Raw genomic sequence first — 17,566 nt, 5'->3', positions numbered from 1 at the left:
AATGTGGTTTTCTTGGTGCAGTTTATATATGTGTCAAAAACAGGAAGACTGTTACCTCCTACATCCTGTCTTACTTCAGTCTGTTGTGGTAGAATGTAACATCTAATGGATAACACCATGACATTTAAAGGATATGTTGGGCCATGTTATGTATTTTTCTTATTGTCAACAAATCCGAAAACCAACAATGAATTGATTCTGCTAACCTAAGTATTGTCTGTGTGTGCAGTGGTGGAAGAAGTAAACAGATCTTGTACTTAAGGTGCTCTAAGTGATGTGATGCCTTTTTTAGGTTACAACATTTTCTGTCACATACAGCAAACATCTCCTCACTATCTACTAGCTGCCTGTCCCCTGAACACACTGTAAAAAAAACGCGATCTCTGTAGACAGCCCAGGCTCAACAAACGCCAACTGCCCCACGAACCACAACAAACAGCGTTCCAGCCAATAACCGACAAGAAGGAGCTGGTTGAGCCATCACTGCAGCAGCGTTAGCACGTAGGCTACTTCCACAATGCGTATTCATGACTCAACCAGCTCCTTCTTGTCGGTTATTGGCTGGAACACTGTTTGTTGTGGTTCGTGGGGCAGGTTGGCGCAGTTTGTTTTTGTTGCCGTTTGTGGAGCCTGAGCTGTCTACAGAGACCGCGTGTTCAGGGAACAGGCAGATAGCGGATAGCGAGGAGATGTTTGCTGTATGTGACGAAAAATAAAAACGTGTGACATCACTTAGAGCACCTTTAAAGTAGCAATACCACAGTGTAGAAATACTCTGTTAGCTTTCAAATGAAGTAAAGTTCAAAGGTACCGTCATCAAATTATACTACAAAAGTTCACACAAGTAGCCTACTCATTATGCAGAACGGCATATTTCAGAATAATGTACAAATGTATATTATATTAATGGATTATTGGTGCATTAATGTGTTCATCACTTTAATGTTGCAGCTGGTAAATGTGGGGCTCATTTTAATTACTTTATATTAAATGGCTTGGCAATTTCTGTCCATGGATCAATGTTTTCTCTTAATCTGTACATAATTAATAATTAATTATATAATAATTATAATTTTGCATCATAATGTATTTGTTGATTATATTTTGTTAATTGATCTGAATATGCAAAATAACTAAAGGTATCAAATGAATTTAGTAAAAAGTACAAAACTGTGGAGGAATGTGACCTCAATGCAGAGCAACTGTTAAATTGCATCATTCTAAAAATGAGGAAATACAGGTTTGGTGTCAGTCACTGATTTTTATTAACCCCATCCATTTACTGTAAATCATTTTGGAGACTATGCCCTCTGCTGGCAAACCTTAAAACACCCATTGTAGTCTTTTCTAGAATTTGTTTTTGTGTGTAAACATGATTATAATTTGGGCTATAAAAAGCTTGAGATGTGTAGCCTACATTAAGTTGGGTGTCATGGCGGCCTATAGTGGTCTAAGACAAGAATCTTATCTCTTGAACTTCCCTGGTTTGAATCCAGTTCCACATTAATATCGTCCATGTCCTACCTTTCCCCTATAAGACTGTCTGCTTTATGACTATCAAATACGGATATAAAAAGTAATTCTAAAACATGACTTGAAACAACAACAACAACAACACTGGCTGTTCTTCCCAAATGTAAGCCTGGAACCCAATCAGATTCTCATACATTACAGTAAAGGTATTTCAAGTGTAACTCCACTAACTTGTGTCACAACAAAGCTAACTGAAGCACTCTTAAATGGATGAAGGAAAGAAGGCTATTTAAAATAAATGTATTAAAAAAAAAATACTCATAAATACAAATACATCCACATAAGCAGTCATTAAATCTGACAAGAATTAGGGTTAAATATCCTACCCTGTGTCACCACACACTTGCCTGTTTGCCGAGCAGTCCATAAGCAGAAGTACAAAAATAGTTTCACTTCTGTTTTTCGCCTGTTGAGGTGGAACAAGAGCGGCTGCTGTAGCGAGTAGAAAGCCACTGAATGAGCAGCAGGGTTTTTACACACTTTTACCTCCGTCAGTACGGTTGAATGATGAGGAAGGAGCCTATATCCCTAAAGGTGAGTGGTTTCCCCATTTTCAAAAAAATCACCTTGATATTCTTATTAGTCTTTTAAGTGTCTGTGGTATTATTTTGATGAATCGTCAGACTTTGTAGTGGATTTCTACCTTTTAGTCTAGTGTAGACTGTCTTTTCATTCATATAGGCCTTTTATGTAAAGTAACGTAAATCGATTGTCTTAAGCTCATGCATTTAACTACAGTAGATTTATTTATTTTTTACTTAAATGGAAAGAGTTTAGTCCTCAATCCACAAAATGTATACCCATAATGCAATCCAATACTACAACACAAAGGACCAGAGACACAATCTCAGGAAAAACTTATGTATTAGTGAGTGTTGTTGCATTTTACAGGTGTTCCTATTATTTTGTCCTCACACAGGGGCTTTTTATTATTTTTTTACGTGTAAGGTAGCCTAAACTACAAAGACTGTGGGTTTCCTGTTGTGTAGGTGAGTTTAGGTGCTAGTAAAATGTTCTTCTGTGAGAAATGTGAATGGTACATGAAAAAAAAAAAAAAAAAAAAACTTAGAAGTTGAGTTAAGTTGAAGAGAAAAGGTGAAGACTCAGTGTTATATATTAGTGTTAGGAAACAATTTCGTGATTTCGAATCCTATCATCTAGGCTTGACCTCTGTGAGTTTTTTCTGAAAGCAGTGGCGAGCTCGGAGAACAAAGTGACACAAAGTAGGGTTCTGTTCACAGTGTTCTAAAGGTTTAAGCAGACACATAAGAATATATACATTTTCTAACAATCGCTCCATTCACTTTGATGACGTGAGAGTAGATTGACAAGAAAGGGGCTACATAGGAGAGGGGGACCGGTTCAAGGTTGGTTCACACAGATACATCTTCAGGAAGGAAAACAGTACAATGTATGGTACAGATGTATGAAACCACTTCAAACAGATGAGAGATGCTTTGTTCAGAGTTTTCACGGAATGGAATGTAACATATTCACCAAAACTAGTTGTACAAAAAGATGTTAATCAAACAGAAAGGCCAAACATTTACTGGTTTCAGGTTGACTGTTTTTCTCTGTTTTGTAAATTATATATCTTTGGGTTTTAGACTGTTGGTGACCAAGCAAGATATGTAAAGACATCAGAATAGACTCTGGGAAATGTTGATGGGCATTTGTCACTGTACTTTCTGTCATTTTATGAGACAAACATTTGATTAAAAAATAATCAATAGATTTTAAGTTTATGCTTAAGTTTATTGTCGTCTGTATAGGAATTACTTGTATGAAGGGCACTCTTATTTTAAAAACCACACACATCTAGAATTAAAATATAGGATACAGTTATAAAAGTCTAGATGTAATCTGATACAAAACAATAGATGCATTTGTAATGATACACTGCAATGCAAAGACGATTCTCGATATGATTTGATATTATTACTTGTTCAGGAATAAAAGTAGGCTATGTATTATGACAGAATCAGAAAATGTGTTTCCTATTATTTATTTTGTTTTATTCTTTGTTCAATTATATTTTCTGTGAAGTTGTGTCTCCTTATATGTTTCAAATGCCAAAATATAATTCTGGGATGAGAATATTGGACTTACATTCATTCAAGTTGACACCAAATACCTCCAAATGAATGGTAATACTGCTCCATATACCTGCTAGATGTGATATAAGCCAATGTTTTTACTGGTTTAAGTTCATATTTCCTGTCTAAAAACAACAATATTTAAAAATGTTTAGTCTAAAAAAATAAACTAGCTTCCCTGACTAAGTGACTGGTAAGATCCTCTTTATTTTAGAGCAGTGGTTCTCAACCGGCACAAATCGAGGATGATTTGAGGCTACGTTTATCAGACATTTTGCCAAGAAATTGGAGGGGGGGGGGCCCAACTGCAATGGACCAGCTTTGGGGGGGCCCAGCTTGCAAAAGGTTGAGAACCCCTGTTTTAGAGGAAAAAAGAATTTCATTCTAATGGCATGTGAGGGTTTAATTATCATGAATATTGTCTTCCTCCAGTGAAGTATGGCACTGAGTAGCAGTCAAGCTCCTATATTGGTGGAAGACTCCAGCTTGGAGGGCTGGAAGGTGATTGGCTCCGGGGGTTTTGGACAAATCTACAAAGCCAGGCATCGTCAGTGGGGCTGCGATGTGGCCATTAAACTGCTTCATTATGATGACGGGTAAGTGGTAACAAAGAGCAAGCTGTGTACATTTAAGTTTTGAATTACTCAAAATGCTAACAAACACACACAGGACCAGTGCGTCTTTGCTGCGTGAGCTCGACATGATGCGCAGAGGAAGCAGCCCGTATGCTATTCAGGTCCGAGGGGTCTTCAGGGGTCGAGTTCCCTCCTCTGGCTTGTCAACACAGCTCGGTCTGGTCATGGAGTTAATGGAAAGAGGATCACTGGCCTCCCTACAGGTAACCAGTGGTGGAATAAGTGCTTATACCTCTACTTAAAGTAGCAATACCCCTCTGTAACAATACTCTGTTATAAGTTAAAGTCTTGCCTTAAAAAATGAAAAAGTAGAGGAACAAAAGTGTAAGAGTATTTAAAGTACAAAAAGTAAAAGGACTTGTTGGGCAGAGCAGCCCCCTTTAAGAGTGTAATGTTATTATATATGTATCATGTAATTGGAATATTATTCCTGAGGCATTGACACATAAGACATTATGATTAAGATGGAACTCATTTTTACTAGTTTAATCTATATTGTGTCATACAAAACATATGATCAACGTATAAAGTATGTAAAGTCATAATCTGCAAAGTAACTACTTACTATTTTCCAGACAAATGAAGTGAAGTAAAAAGTACAATATTTCTCTCTGAGAGGTTGTAGAAAGTAGTAGAAAATGGAAATACTCAAGTAGAGTACCTCAAAACTCCAAGTTTGTTTATGGCAACAAGCTAATAACGTTCCCGTCAACAATCTCAGCTGTACTTTGTTTTTAGTGCAATGTAGCAAATGTTAGCATGCTAACAACGCTAATGGCGCAGAAGGTAAACATTATATCTGTTAAACCTCACCGCATGTTAGCGGCCACAACCAGATCCGTACTGGAACCTAAATTAGTTTTAACCCATCTCCTGACAAATGGTTGGCTAAACCTAGATATGCAAAAGCTCTTGTGAAACTCAATATCCGATGGGTTATCCTAACCATTTATGTCCTGTTATTGTAATTTATATCTGCCAAATGGGACTACAGATGGAAATTAGCCTTTGGACTATAATCTGGCACTTTTACGTGTACTGCTGTACATGTTCATTAAATGTGCATTGTCCTTAAATAAATAAATAAATAACCATTCGAGGTCAATGCCTAACATCAACCATCCCACGAGAGTTTTGCAAATCTAAGGTTAACATCAAAGTTTCTCTAAACCATCTCTGTTACCATCTAGACAGGCCCCTGACCAATGGGCTACCCTGACCCTAATCATTTGAGCTTAATGCCTAACCTAAACCATATCTGCACATGCTTAGACCAAATCTGGTTTCTGGTACAGATCGGGCAGCAACATGAGCATTAGCATGCTGATGTTAGCATGCTAATGTTAAGTTGTAGCTCACAGCACTGCAGTCCCTATTAAGTATAGCCTCACAGAGCTTCTAGCATGGCTGTATATACTCTCTTGTTTATGATCATGAAACCATAAATAGCACCTACTTCCTACTTGTATCAACTTTTTCTTTTGTCTTTTTATATAGTAAAAGTAGCTCACTGCAGCACAACGACCACTACTTGTAGATCTGTAACTATGAAAATAATCTTACAGGAAACCTTATATGGAGCACCACCCTGGCCATTGGTCTTCAGACTGGCACACCAAGTGGCTCTGGGCTTAAACTTCCTCCACAGTCTGTCCCCTCCCATGCTCCACCTGGACCTGAAGCCCAGCAACGTGCTGCTGGATTTCTATCTCAATGCCAAGGTGAATCACAAGCTTTCAGTGAAGGCCAGGCTTCGCCTGCTGCATGCTTACTTTATTATTGTCATATTAGTTTGCGCACACTATGGAGACTATGGAGGCTGAACTTAATTTAAACCAAAAAGACACAAATATGGTTTTACCCCTAAGCAGAAATGACATTAGATAAAAAGGTAGTGAAAGAGTTTTACTATTCTACAGGAGCCCTTAACATTGTGTAGTAATCATATAGTGGCACAGAGGATCACTCCACTGTGATGACGCATTACTTACTTAAGAGAAGTAAAACTGATCTTTGCTTAAATAAGATCATATCCAATGGGAAGTGATCCTAATCCCTGAAACACCATTTGAATTTGGAATTGAGTTTGTCCAATGAAAGTTCTGTCAGTTTTTCAAACGAAACATACAGTTTTCTACTTTTATTTACTTTTAAGATCATTGAAATCATCGTAATTTTCGGACAGTGTTTTTCAAAATTGCCAGTTTGTTTTCAGTCAATCAACTTATTTACTAATTGTGTCAGCTGTTTTTGTATTAACATTTGGGTAATTTAATTTATCACAAAACCTTATATTTTTTAAGCTCTTTGTATGTTTTGTGAGTACCAGTGAAGTTTTGAAGTAATTTTGAATTAAATAAAGCTGTCTGTCAGATAAATGTTGTGAAGTAAAAAAGTACAAAACAGCAGAAGTAGAAAGTGGCAAGAAAAGAATAGGCTCAAGTACCCCAAATGTGTACTTAAGTACAGTACTAGAGTAAATTTACAATGTTACATTCCACTGGCCATCATTTAACTTTTCACTAACTGCCTCATTCCTTTTAATGCTAATAGAATTAATTTCTTAATTTAATTTATCTCTCCAGCTTACAGATTTTGGCCTTGCCCGGTATTACCGCAGCGTCACGCGGGTTTCCAAGAAGGACAGTGGAGAGGAAGGGGGGACGATCAGCTACATGCCACCAGAGGCGTTCCAAGTCTCATATAGTCCAACCTTAGCTTCTGACATCTACAGGTACAAGGGCATCGACCCAGCACTTGGATTGGAGTGTTTTATATCATATAATGACCAATAATGACACCTAATTTTAGATGTACACATTTTACATGATCATATGGCTTTACGGTGTATTGTAATGTGTATGATGTACATTCAATTCAATTCAATTCAATTTTATTTATAGTATCAAATCATAACATAGGTTATCTCGAGACACTTTACAGATAGAGTAGGTCTAGACCACACTCTATAATTTTCAAAGCCCCAACAATTACAATAAGTCCCTCAAGAGCAAGCAGTGCGACAGTGGCGAGGAAAAACTCCCTCTTGGGAAGAAACCTCGGACAGACCCAGGCTCTTGGTAGGCGGTGTCTGACGAGCCGGTTGGGGGTGTGATGAAAAGTGGCAATAGTAGTCACATTAATAATGGAACAGTGACTTCAATGGTAGTTGTAGTAGTTCATATCAGTGCGCTGCAGGGCGTTACAGGATGTAGCGTGGCCGAGCAGAGCATGGGTGGATGTAGCGGGAAGCTGCGGGGTACATTCATTATTGCATTGTCTGATTGTAAAGATAGTTCTAAGGACCTCAGGAAGAATAGTTGCTGCAGTGCAGGAGCTAAAGTACGGTGGCCGATGGGGGCAAACGCACTGCAACTTGATGAAACACAGGCATATAGACAAAACACAAGCAAACTAAGAAAACATCTTCATTAATTTGACAACGAATGTGCAGCATTTAGCAAACGCGCTGCAAATACACACAACACAACCAAATACAGAAATGATGCAAAAAGAATAGCACACAATCCCCGAAAACAAGTGCAACAAATAAAACGCTGCATCCAGTTTACACAACAAAAGTTCTCCAGGCCTCTAGGGGGAGCACTAAGTGGAACAGCTTGATTTATGACCTCAAATCAAGTCAATTTAATGAAGATGTTTTCTTAATTTACTTGTGTTTTGTCTATTTGCATGTGTTTAATTAAGTTGCAGCGTGTTTGCCCCTGTCGGCCACCGTACTAAAGAGGATCCTAAATAAACAAACGAATAAGCAAGGGTAATTCACCACCAAGCAATTTTAAAGTGTCACTCAGTGTTGATACATTTACTTATGCACACTTGTTAAACACAGGTTCAGTCATGGCAGGAAGTCAAATATCAATGGTTTAGGTCTTTAACAGGTTATGGAAATGATTGGAGTAAAAGCATTTACTGGAATTGATCAAACTTCCAGATTTTCAGGTGACTTAAACCGCACCTTAATGCCTGTTAAGATGTAAATAGTAATTCTGGTATGTAACTCTCTCCGTCTCTTTTTCAGTTATGGTATACTCTTATGGTCCATTGTCACAGGGAAACAACCATATGCACGTAAGTGTCTTTATGCCTCTTAGCCTTTCTCTTATTCATTTTTTTTACATTTGAGTTTTTTTTTTCCACATGGTGCAAGGATGGCATGATTTTATAAGTGTAACCACACTTACCGTTTGTTTTCTTGGCTCTGAAGTGGCTTGTAAACAAAAGTCCTGTTCACTTAAGGGTTTTTATTGCAATTTTAGCAAGTGCCTTTTTTATTTTATTCTTATGTCATTAGATTTTGTTTTTCTAGAAAAATGAGACAATGGCAGTGGAAATTGGTGCACTATGTGTTGCTTTCAGCCCGTTAATTGCATGGAGAGGGGGTAGCAAGGAGTATTTTTTAATCCTACCATGGGGGGGCTTCTTATTATCAAATTCTACTCAGCTATACAAAGTGGCTTTAAATCTCAATTATGTTGGAGGTGGTGCAACAAGCTGTAAACAATATTGACATATTGTCACCTTATAAAGTGACAGATGCTAAAAGGCTCCAGAGATACAGATACAACTGCAGAGTTGGGTGAAAATAGTCTTTGCATTTGACACTACAAGCAACATATTTTACATTACAAGTTATCATTTAACCCATTATTCGTATAAAAATGTAGATTAATGCTAACCTGACTCCACCAGATGGATCGCTTTGCATTTGCTCGGCATATCCATCTGGGAACTTTCCTTTGGAGAACTTTTGGGAAGGGGCGGAAATACTGGTTAGCTGATTGGATGAACATTCTGTCTATCACCTATAGTTGGTGATAGACAGGCCAAATCAACCAATCAGATCCACAAAGCGTATGAAAATACAACCACAAGCCCGCCCTTGCTGCTGCAGGCAAAGCATAGCTCGCTAGCTCAGCATGCAAGCAACATGTCGGTAAAGGATATTTGGCGTTTGTGTAATGAGAATTTAGGAATAAAAGACACCTACCAGGGGGTGCGCAAAAACCATCCTCTCTCCATAGCCGTTGTGTTAGGATGAGATGGTCGCTGCGTAGGCTTTGACTGTAGATGGAGCCAAATCATTAACCACTAATGTTTGGAGATAAGCCGATACGAGAGGCAGGGGACACGATATAGGGTCCGCTTCCTACTCCATGCACCAGCGTTGGAAAGCAGACCAACGTCAGGCGTAACACGCTGTAGTGGAAGGGGCTCTAGCCTTCTGGATAGTGCGCACCACGGCAGGAGTCAAGCCTAATTTCTGCAAGCGTTACCGCTCAGCAGCCAGCCCCGCAGCCGCTGGGTTACCACCGGAGGTGAAATATCGCGCCGTCCAGCTGTGACAGAGCGTCCTCGCGCCACAGCAGTTGCCAGGGGGGACCCACCAGCAGCTGAACCAGAGTCGGGAACCAGGATGCGCTTGTGCGCTCCGGTGTCACTAAGATGATGAATGGCCGAATGCTCCGTGAAGCGCGGCCCGAGTGCAGCCCGTGAGAAGGGCGGGTCCTGAGCGTAAACATCCCCGCTCAAGAGGCCAAGGGCGGGGGCTGGAAGCTCAGCTCAGCCGGGAGCGCTATGCCTCTCTGGTCTGCCGCCTTTTGATGATCTCCGGCAGATCCAAGAAGAGAGCCTCAGCGGTGAAGGCCACCGAAACGGTGCCCCCGGCCGTTTCAAAGATGGGGAGAGCCGCAATGAGAGGGCATCGATCCCCGTTTCGAGGTCCAGTCCTCCCAGGGGGGAGGAGGGACAGCCGGTGACGGAGGCGTTATCCGAGGGAATCGAGCCATCGGGCTCGTGCTCGTCGATAAAGCCTTCCTCCAGCGGATCCAGGGTGTTGACGGATTGCCGTCTGTCTGCCCAGCTGCCATCCCCTTCCCCGCTAGCCTGACAAGCCAGTAAGCTTCCGCCCGCCGGTTAAGCTCTTTAGATGGCAGGCGGGTGCAGAACTGGCAGGAGGCGTCGGGGGCGAGAGCCGGGCTGGCGTGAGCGGCGCCGAGGCAGGTCTTGCAGCGGGGATGGAGGTCCGGTGGCGGGATGTAGCCGGTCCGGCAGACTGTGGGGCAGAGGCGAACACCGCTGGAAGTCGTGCGGATCCAGGGTGTTGACGGATTGCCGTCTGTCTGCCCAGCTGCCATCCCCTTCCCCGCTAGCCTGACAAACCAGAAAAGCTTCCGCCCGCCGGTTAAGCTCTTTAGATGGCAGGCGGGCGCAGAACTGGCAGGAGGTGTCAGGGGCGGGATGGAGGTCCGGCGGCAGGATGGAGGTCCGGCGGCGGGATGTAGCCGGTCTGGCAGTTGGAGCAGAGGCGAACACCGCTGGAAGTCGAGTTTGTCTTCATACTGCTAGCTTGAAGAAAAAGTGGACATATACAGTATCTGCGGACGTAGTTGAAGCCTGTACTGTACGCAAGGGCGGGAAAGAAAATCTTCACGACTGCGCATGCGCGAAGGGATAAACCCAATAGCGTAGCCTTAGAGGGCGAAGCCTATACGAAATAGAACTAAATGTTAGCATTAGTCCAGACCTTATTCCCGAGGTCTCACTAACCTCTGACATACTTTTTAATCCTTCCTCCACTGTAGATGCAAAGTCCAGCTTAGTGCGGCTTCGCATCCCAGAGGGAGACCGTCCATTGTTGGACGAGATCAGGGTCCAGGCTGCGGGGCGTGCAGGGTTGACAGGACTGATTGAGCTCATGGAGAGATGCTGGGACACCAGACCGAAACAAAGGCCCTCCTCCCTTGGTGAGAAACTCCTTCATTTACACAGAAAATTATACTTTTAATAGCTTGTGATGCTTGGCCTTAATGTTGCATCTTTACTCTGTGTTGTTTACAGAGTGTACAACCGAGACAGAAGAACTGTATAAGATACACAAACATGCAATCAATGATGCTGTCCATCAAGTGCTGAAGAAACTGGTGAGGAACAAATATCTTCATAAACACTCAATTAATGCTGAGATGCTGTAAAATTTTGCCATGACACAGCAAATCACTATTTTTGTGTCTTTCTCTTCCTCTTTCTCTTTCCAGGACCAAAGGGAAGAAGAAACAATGATTGAGCAGATTGGGAGGGTTCATATCACTCAGGCTTCAGGTCTGCTTTTATTTGTACAAAAAATATCCCTACCACCTCTAAAGATGCTTCTTCAACACGCTTATTCACTTTTTAAGAGAGATACCACTCTCATGTCTGTATGCTAACTCTGAGGCTAAAATCAGCAGCTGGTTAGCTTAGCTTAGCAGAAAAACTGGAAACAGAGGAAACAACTATCTAAATCTAAAAGGCCACAAAATCCACATGGTAACAGCTCTAAATCTCACTAATCAACAGATATATTTTGTAATCTGTACAAGAGCCAGGCTAGCTGTTTCCCCCTGCTTCTAGTAGCTTATAGTACCTATTGATCTTCTACATTTCCCAAAAACATCTAGCCTGTCTCTGTCCAAAGTTAAAATATTCCCCTAACACCACCTTTAAATGTCATAAATAACACATTATATCTTGTTTGTTTTATCAGGTTAGCTGTTTCCCCGTTTCCAGTCTTTATGCTAAGTTAAGCTTACTAGCTGTTGGCTGTAATTTCATATTTACAGACTGGCAAACATTTCTTTTTGTGTGTGATGTTTGTGAGTTTGTAATGTATTTTGTATTTTGTTTTAAAATGAGAACATTAAAAAGGTCCACTTACTAACTTTTTATGTAGCTAAAGTGCATCTCACAGTCTTCATGAGAGAAATAGGAACTTCAGTTATTGTCAATTAAATGTCAAAATAGTACTATTTTCAAAGTCACTTTGACTGACTGAGTTTGATTGACCCATGTTTAGCCAAATTAGAACTTGATGTTATAAAACAACAACATTTTTTATTTTATAGCACTAGTTTTCACATTTCACGTAATTTGATTTGGTCTTTTTTTGCAGCGGGTGAACGTTTTGAAGAAGTGAACATTTATGATAACGCACCCACAGGCGGCCCACCAATTCAGGTGAGATTCAGACATAGACATTCATTTCTTGTCTTTATCTCCCAGGAAATGTTTGAATTAGCTGCACAGAAAGGCTCAGTTCCAAAACACTATTTAGGTATCCTTAATGTAGAACAGACAACACTTAAAGTCACAATTTAGTCTCTTTCTAGGACAGTGTTGATGACATTGTTGTTCTTTTAACCCAAGAACGACTCTCAATGTGGTCTGTGAGATATTGGTTGTTTTTTGCCACAAATTGGCCAATGCGTTTTGAGACTGAACATTTTTTTGCTTCTCTGGGGAAATATGACATGCATCACTTCCTGCTGCACCAGGGGAAATTTAACAGAAAAGAATGAACACAGCAAATGTAAAAGCCTTGATGAAATGCATAAAGTTCAAGTCGAGGTTGGGCAATTGGTGATAAAATGTAATTACGAAATACAAGTTTTAGAACATATTCAGATATTTTTATTTCATAGTAGTTCAGAGTCCAATTATTGTCTTTGATTTCTTGCCAAAAGTAAGATGAGGAGAATACTACCACTGTCATGTCGGTACGCTTAAACGTACAATATGTAACTTTCTTCCGCTAGGGGTCTATCAACCAAAACAATGAATTGTAAACACAGACGTATGATTACGTTGGGAAGTTATGTGGAATTATAGGAGTTTTTATTGCTAAACACTATCTTCGATTATAATGCATCTGTTCATGGACAAGTTTACCCATTCGTTTATTTACGTTACGTTTAGTAACGTTTATTCATGTCATGCTAATAAAATATCTGCAGTTTCCTCAACATAATTACGTTTTTCTTGATTCAATCTGTATTGGTAGCTAGCTGACCTGTTAGCTAGTGAACCAGCAAGCTAACATTAGTGGCTAACGTTAGCAGTTTTACCACACTATCACAGTATATTTCACATGGCAATCTCACCTTTTGGATTTTACCGGGTGGACGGAGTTTGTTGTAACGCTAGCTAGCAGGGGGAATCTCCGCGACGGCGAGGACATTCGATACCTGTTGTGCAGCAGCAGAACATCTCCCAGCTGCCCTATCTTCCCATTCACTTTTCTGTTATCTTAAATATTCGTTTTGGTGCTTAGCCTACCTTTTGTCGGGTTAATTTAGCTAGCTAACTGTAAATTCGGCAGGGAGGAGATTTTCGGTACAAACATCGGTAGCGTTTACGGAGACGTAGCTAGCTAGCTAACATTATGGATGGCCAATGTTTCGACTAGGATGCCTGGGTCTGATATTCTCTGTTTCCCGACGCTTTGGGGTTAGGGTTAGCACCCGGCACCGACTGGGGCTAACGGTAACTAGCTATTGCTACATTTCCCGGCTGTGTTGTCAGCTATCATCCTGAAATAAAAGTATCTTTGTGTCGGGGGAGTGAGGCAGGCAGACCAGCGTGTGCTAGCTGCCTAACTTAGCATTAGATTAATCGTCTATCTATACAGCTAACGTTAACGTTACTAGTGAACTTATTCATGGGTTAGCGCAGTGCTGCTTTTATCCATGGTCAAAACAATCATACTACTAATAACTTCATGAGTGTGTTGAACGATGTTGTAACCCTAAAATGTTATCCACCAAGCATTAGCTAGCATTAACGTTAGCTACTTGGCAAACCAGCACATACATTGTAGTAACATTAAACTGGATTAATATTGATATGTATCAATACATAAGGTTTCTGCTGTATTACTGTGTTGCAAAGTGGCATGTAATTAATCACAAAATGATGCCTTTTGGCAGAAAAAGCAGTGTTACCAGTATTTTGTTCTGTGACATTGTATGATTTACAATTACTCTCGAACGTAGCATCTGGGTGCCGGTGTTTTGAGGGAAGTTACGAGTAACTAGATGGTGAAAGGTTATATGACGCCACTGATGGGCGACTAAATGAAACGTGACGTGTCTGAAAATAAAATAACAGATTTCTCTGGGTTTGCCATTTGATGGAAACATTTGGGATAGTGTAACTACACAACTTAAAAAAAAATATATAACATAAGTTTGGTCTTTTTTAGACATTTTAATGCAGAAAAGTTACATATTGTACCTTTAATATGCACCGTAGCTGTAGCCAGCAGCCGGGTAGCTTAATTTAGCATTAAGGCTGGAAACAGGGTGAAACAGCTAGCCTCTGTCTAAAGATATTACAATCCGCCTCCCAGTACCTCTAAAACTCACTGATTAACAAGGCCATGTGTTGTTTACTTAATCTGTACAAAAAACAAAATGTAAAAACAACCAGACAACAAACGCAGACATTCAGACACTGAAACGAGAGAACGCCAGAATACACACATGGAAAGGAGGGTCTTAACCAGGGACAGGTGACATAAGGGCTGACGAGGAACAGGTGAAACACATCAGGGCAGGGCAGACAATCACAAAGGCAGGAAAAATTATCTCACGGCAGAAAGTAAAACAAGAAATGAAACAGGAAAAGAACCCACTAAATAAAACAGGAAACTAAACAAAACCTAGGATCATGACAACGGCTGGATCTTACTTCCCTTATCCGATAGCTCCGCGGTCCTCAGCTGAACCAGAAGTTGTCCTGGCCCTCCTTCGTGAAGGCCTTCTCAGAGCTCTTATTCCTGCCCCTTGGGGCGAGAATTGAGCATCGAGGAGAGACCATCGAGGAGCTATGAGCGAGGATACAAGAGAGCAGCCTTCCCGGAGACTGTGCAGCTAAAAGCAGTTGCTAACTCCGCCGAACCAGCTGACGAATTCATGTGACGCTTCAGAGGAAAGGACGTCTCATCCCTCTAAAACACATTTGCTCGTTGCCTCTCTCCTCCCGTGATTTCCTCGCGTCTGTCCCGTGCTTCCTCGGTGGAACGGCCTAAGACGCGAGAAAGGGAGGCAAGTGGAAGAGCCGGGGATGCAATTTCAGAACCTAGGATGCACCCAATGATGTGAAACATGTCCCCAACTATTTCTTGGCCACAACCAGTTGCCTGGCAACCAGACTGCAGGACACAGGACGTGATTACAGCCAAGAAATAGTCCAGTAAATACCCCCCCGTAAAACGGTGACTTGTCATTTTAACATTTTAGTTTTCAGACAAGGTGAACAAATAAAAAGACGTGTTTTACATGTCGTCACAATAAGTGAGTTTTAGAGGTGCTTGCGAGGCAGATTTTATCTTTGGACAGAGCCAGGCTAGCTGTTTGTTGCTGGCGGTAGCTTCATATTTAGCATACTAACGTGTGAGTAGTAGTAGCCTATCATCAAACACTTGGCTAGAAAGTTAATGCATGTATTTCCCAAAATGTCAAACTTTTCCTTATCTGTTAATCATTGATTTCACCTGTTTTTTTTTTTTTTTGCCTCTGCCTTCTTTTTTTCCACAATCCAAACAGTGCAAACTAAACTGTATAGCGCTAGTAGTAACTTTCTTTTATTTAATTTTTTTTAAATTGGACATATGGTCAACTTCAATTTTGAGCATAGCTAAGTAGAAAGTTTCAAAAGATTTGATTGAAGTGGTGAGAAAATGGTTTGTATCTTGTAACGTGCAACTTTTACTTACTTGTGTTGCAGGAAATGGCTGGTGGTTGCACTGCAAATCAAACAGACAATGCAAGAGTTAAAGGTAAAAAGGAAGTTGGTGTTAAAGCTGCATAGAAACCACTGGGGAAACTATCACTTTTAGATCCAAAATCAGACAAACCAAATCCTATATCATGGCTTAATGTTTCAGATAAATGTCATCTGTTTCAGATCCGCCTTCATTTGGACCTGCAAGCGTGTGTTATAAGTCCTCTGTTTGTCCCATTGGATCGCCATCGCCCTCTCCTTCGACTGAGAGGTCAAGTGAAAGCAGCACAGCGAAACCTTCCCAGCAGTCTTTCAGACCACATCTGTCTTCACAGTACCACGTGGGTTTTTTACTTTGAATCACTGCATTAAAAATATGTGCCATAATGAAAGAGACCATATACTGCATTAAAAATACAGTATATTCCTTCAGCCAAGAGTATTCACAAAATTAGCTAAGGTTTGATTTGGGTTTGAACTGGGGATATAAAGTCTTCCATATAACAGTATATATAGGCTAGTATATCCCAAAAAAATGTCCTTCAGTGTAATTCATTGGTATTAAAATGTAATTTTCATGCAGAACAATCTGTCTTGTAGGTGTGATTTGTAGTACCTAGTGTCTAAGATAATCAATTCTCATGAACACAGCATTTATCGAAGACTTGAACAACCTTAACCTTGACTGCTGCTATTTTTCTCTCTTTTTATTTATGCATCTGCAGCGTCAGTTTTCCAGCCCCGACACTTTCCAAATTCACCTCTGCAACGTAACCGGATTTCAGCATGGCAACAACAACATCATGCACATCCAAGTTATGGACCCCTCAGACAGGAAACGGCACCCGACAGCACCATCTAGGGTCGACCTCCCGCCGCCACATCCAGGAAGCTGGAAGGACAAGACAGGAGGGGTCGGCTGAGTTCACATGGGAGCTTTACTGCACTTAAATTTACTGCATTACTGCATTTAAATTTGCTTTTCAAATCTGGATAGGATTAAGATGTGGTTTTAGTAGATTGCATGCTTTCAAAAGGGTTTTGGTAAAAAGGTTTTTTTAAACATATTTATTTAGCTTCTTTTGTTAGAATATGATAAACCAATGAGCAAACCACCTCACAGCTCTCTTTTGCTGTGTCAGCAGTATAAATGTTGGCCAAGTCATATGGTCATATGGTTTTGCTTTTCCACCAACTGTGGACAACAGATATCCACAGCACAGTGCCAGCTAACGATCAGGTGCCAAAAATTGCCATAAAGTCTTTATGAACTATTGATCATCTGTATATATAGATATTTTTACAAATATTATATATTTTGTACTTAATGCATTGGTTTTGTCTTTCATATTTATATTTTATATGTGTCCTTTTGTGGGTATATTTTTACAAACTTATGAAAATGTTCCAACTCAAACAACTTCATTAACCATTTCATATACGTTTTTTTTTTTATTTTGATTGAATTGATTGACAAAAAAAGCAAACATGAAGTTGAATTTTAACAGAAGTGTGTACATAATTTCACCCAGAATTTTGCAGTTGATGTATCAGTGCTTCCAATAAAAAAATGGCATCTTGAATACTTCACTCAGTTCAAGCATGATGTAGCTTCAATGAAGTGTTGGAATAAGCCATGTATGGAATATGTATGTGATAAAAAATTGCTTTATTTTAAAGGGTAAATCTAGGATGGGATTATGGGATTTGTTGACACTTAAAAAACAAAAGAAGCCTCTG

General features: G+C 40.3%; 1 protein-coding gene across 1 annotated transcript; it reads left to right on the top strand.

The window, feature by feature from the left end:
- The first annotated feature begins 1,926 nt into the window (after window positions 1–1,926).
- ripk3 (receptor-interacting serine-threonine kinase 3) lies at window positions 1,927–17,409 on the top strand. The gene is made up of 13 exons (XM_028564680.1): window positions 1,927–2,067; window positions 4,062–4,225; window positions 4,299–4,467; window positions 5,830–5,985; window positions 6,850–6,998; window positions 8,307–8,356; window positions 10,870–11,031; window positions 11,126–11,208; window positions 11,323–11,386; window positions 12,216–12,280; window positions 15,830–15,881; window positions 16,010–16,167; window positions 16,552–17,409. Exons 2-13 carry the CDS (start codon window positions 4,068–4,070, stop codon window positions 16,747–16,749), a joined length of 1,464 nt encoding a protein of 487 aa, XP_028420481.1. The 5' UTR covers window positions 1,927–2,067; window positions 4,062–4,067; the 3' UTR covers window positions 16,750–17,409.
- Window positions 17,410–17,566: the final 157 nt, after the last annotated feature.

The sequence above is a fragment of the Perca flavescens genome, chromosome 19 (assembly GCF_004354835.1).
Source record: "Perca flavescens isolate YP-PL-M2 chromosome 19, PFLA_1.0, whole genome shotgun sequence".
NCBI lineage: Eukaryota > Metazoa > Chordata > Actinopteri > Perciformes > Percidae > Perca > Perca flavescens.
The sequence above is the reverse complement of the archived record's forward strand: the minus strand, read 5'-3'. Positions and strand labels throughout refer to the sequence as shown.

Bases quoted from the DNA above. Each gene is read 5' to 3' on its own strand.
- ripk3 (XM_028564680.1), top strand. From the start codon at position 4,068: ATGGCACTGAGTAGCAGTCAAGCTCCTATATTGGTGGAAGACTCCAGC. The intron at 8,357-10,869 runs GTAAGTGTCTTT...CCTCCACTGTAG, and splicing joins AGGGAAACAACCATATGCAC to ATGCAAAGTCCAGCTTAGTG. The intron at 11,209-11,322 runs GTGAGGAACAAA...TTCTCTTTCCAG, and splicing joins ATCAAGTGCTGAAGAAACTG to GACCAAAGGGAAGAAGAAAC.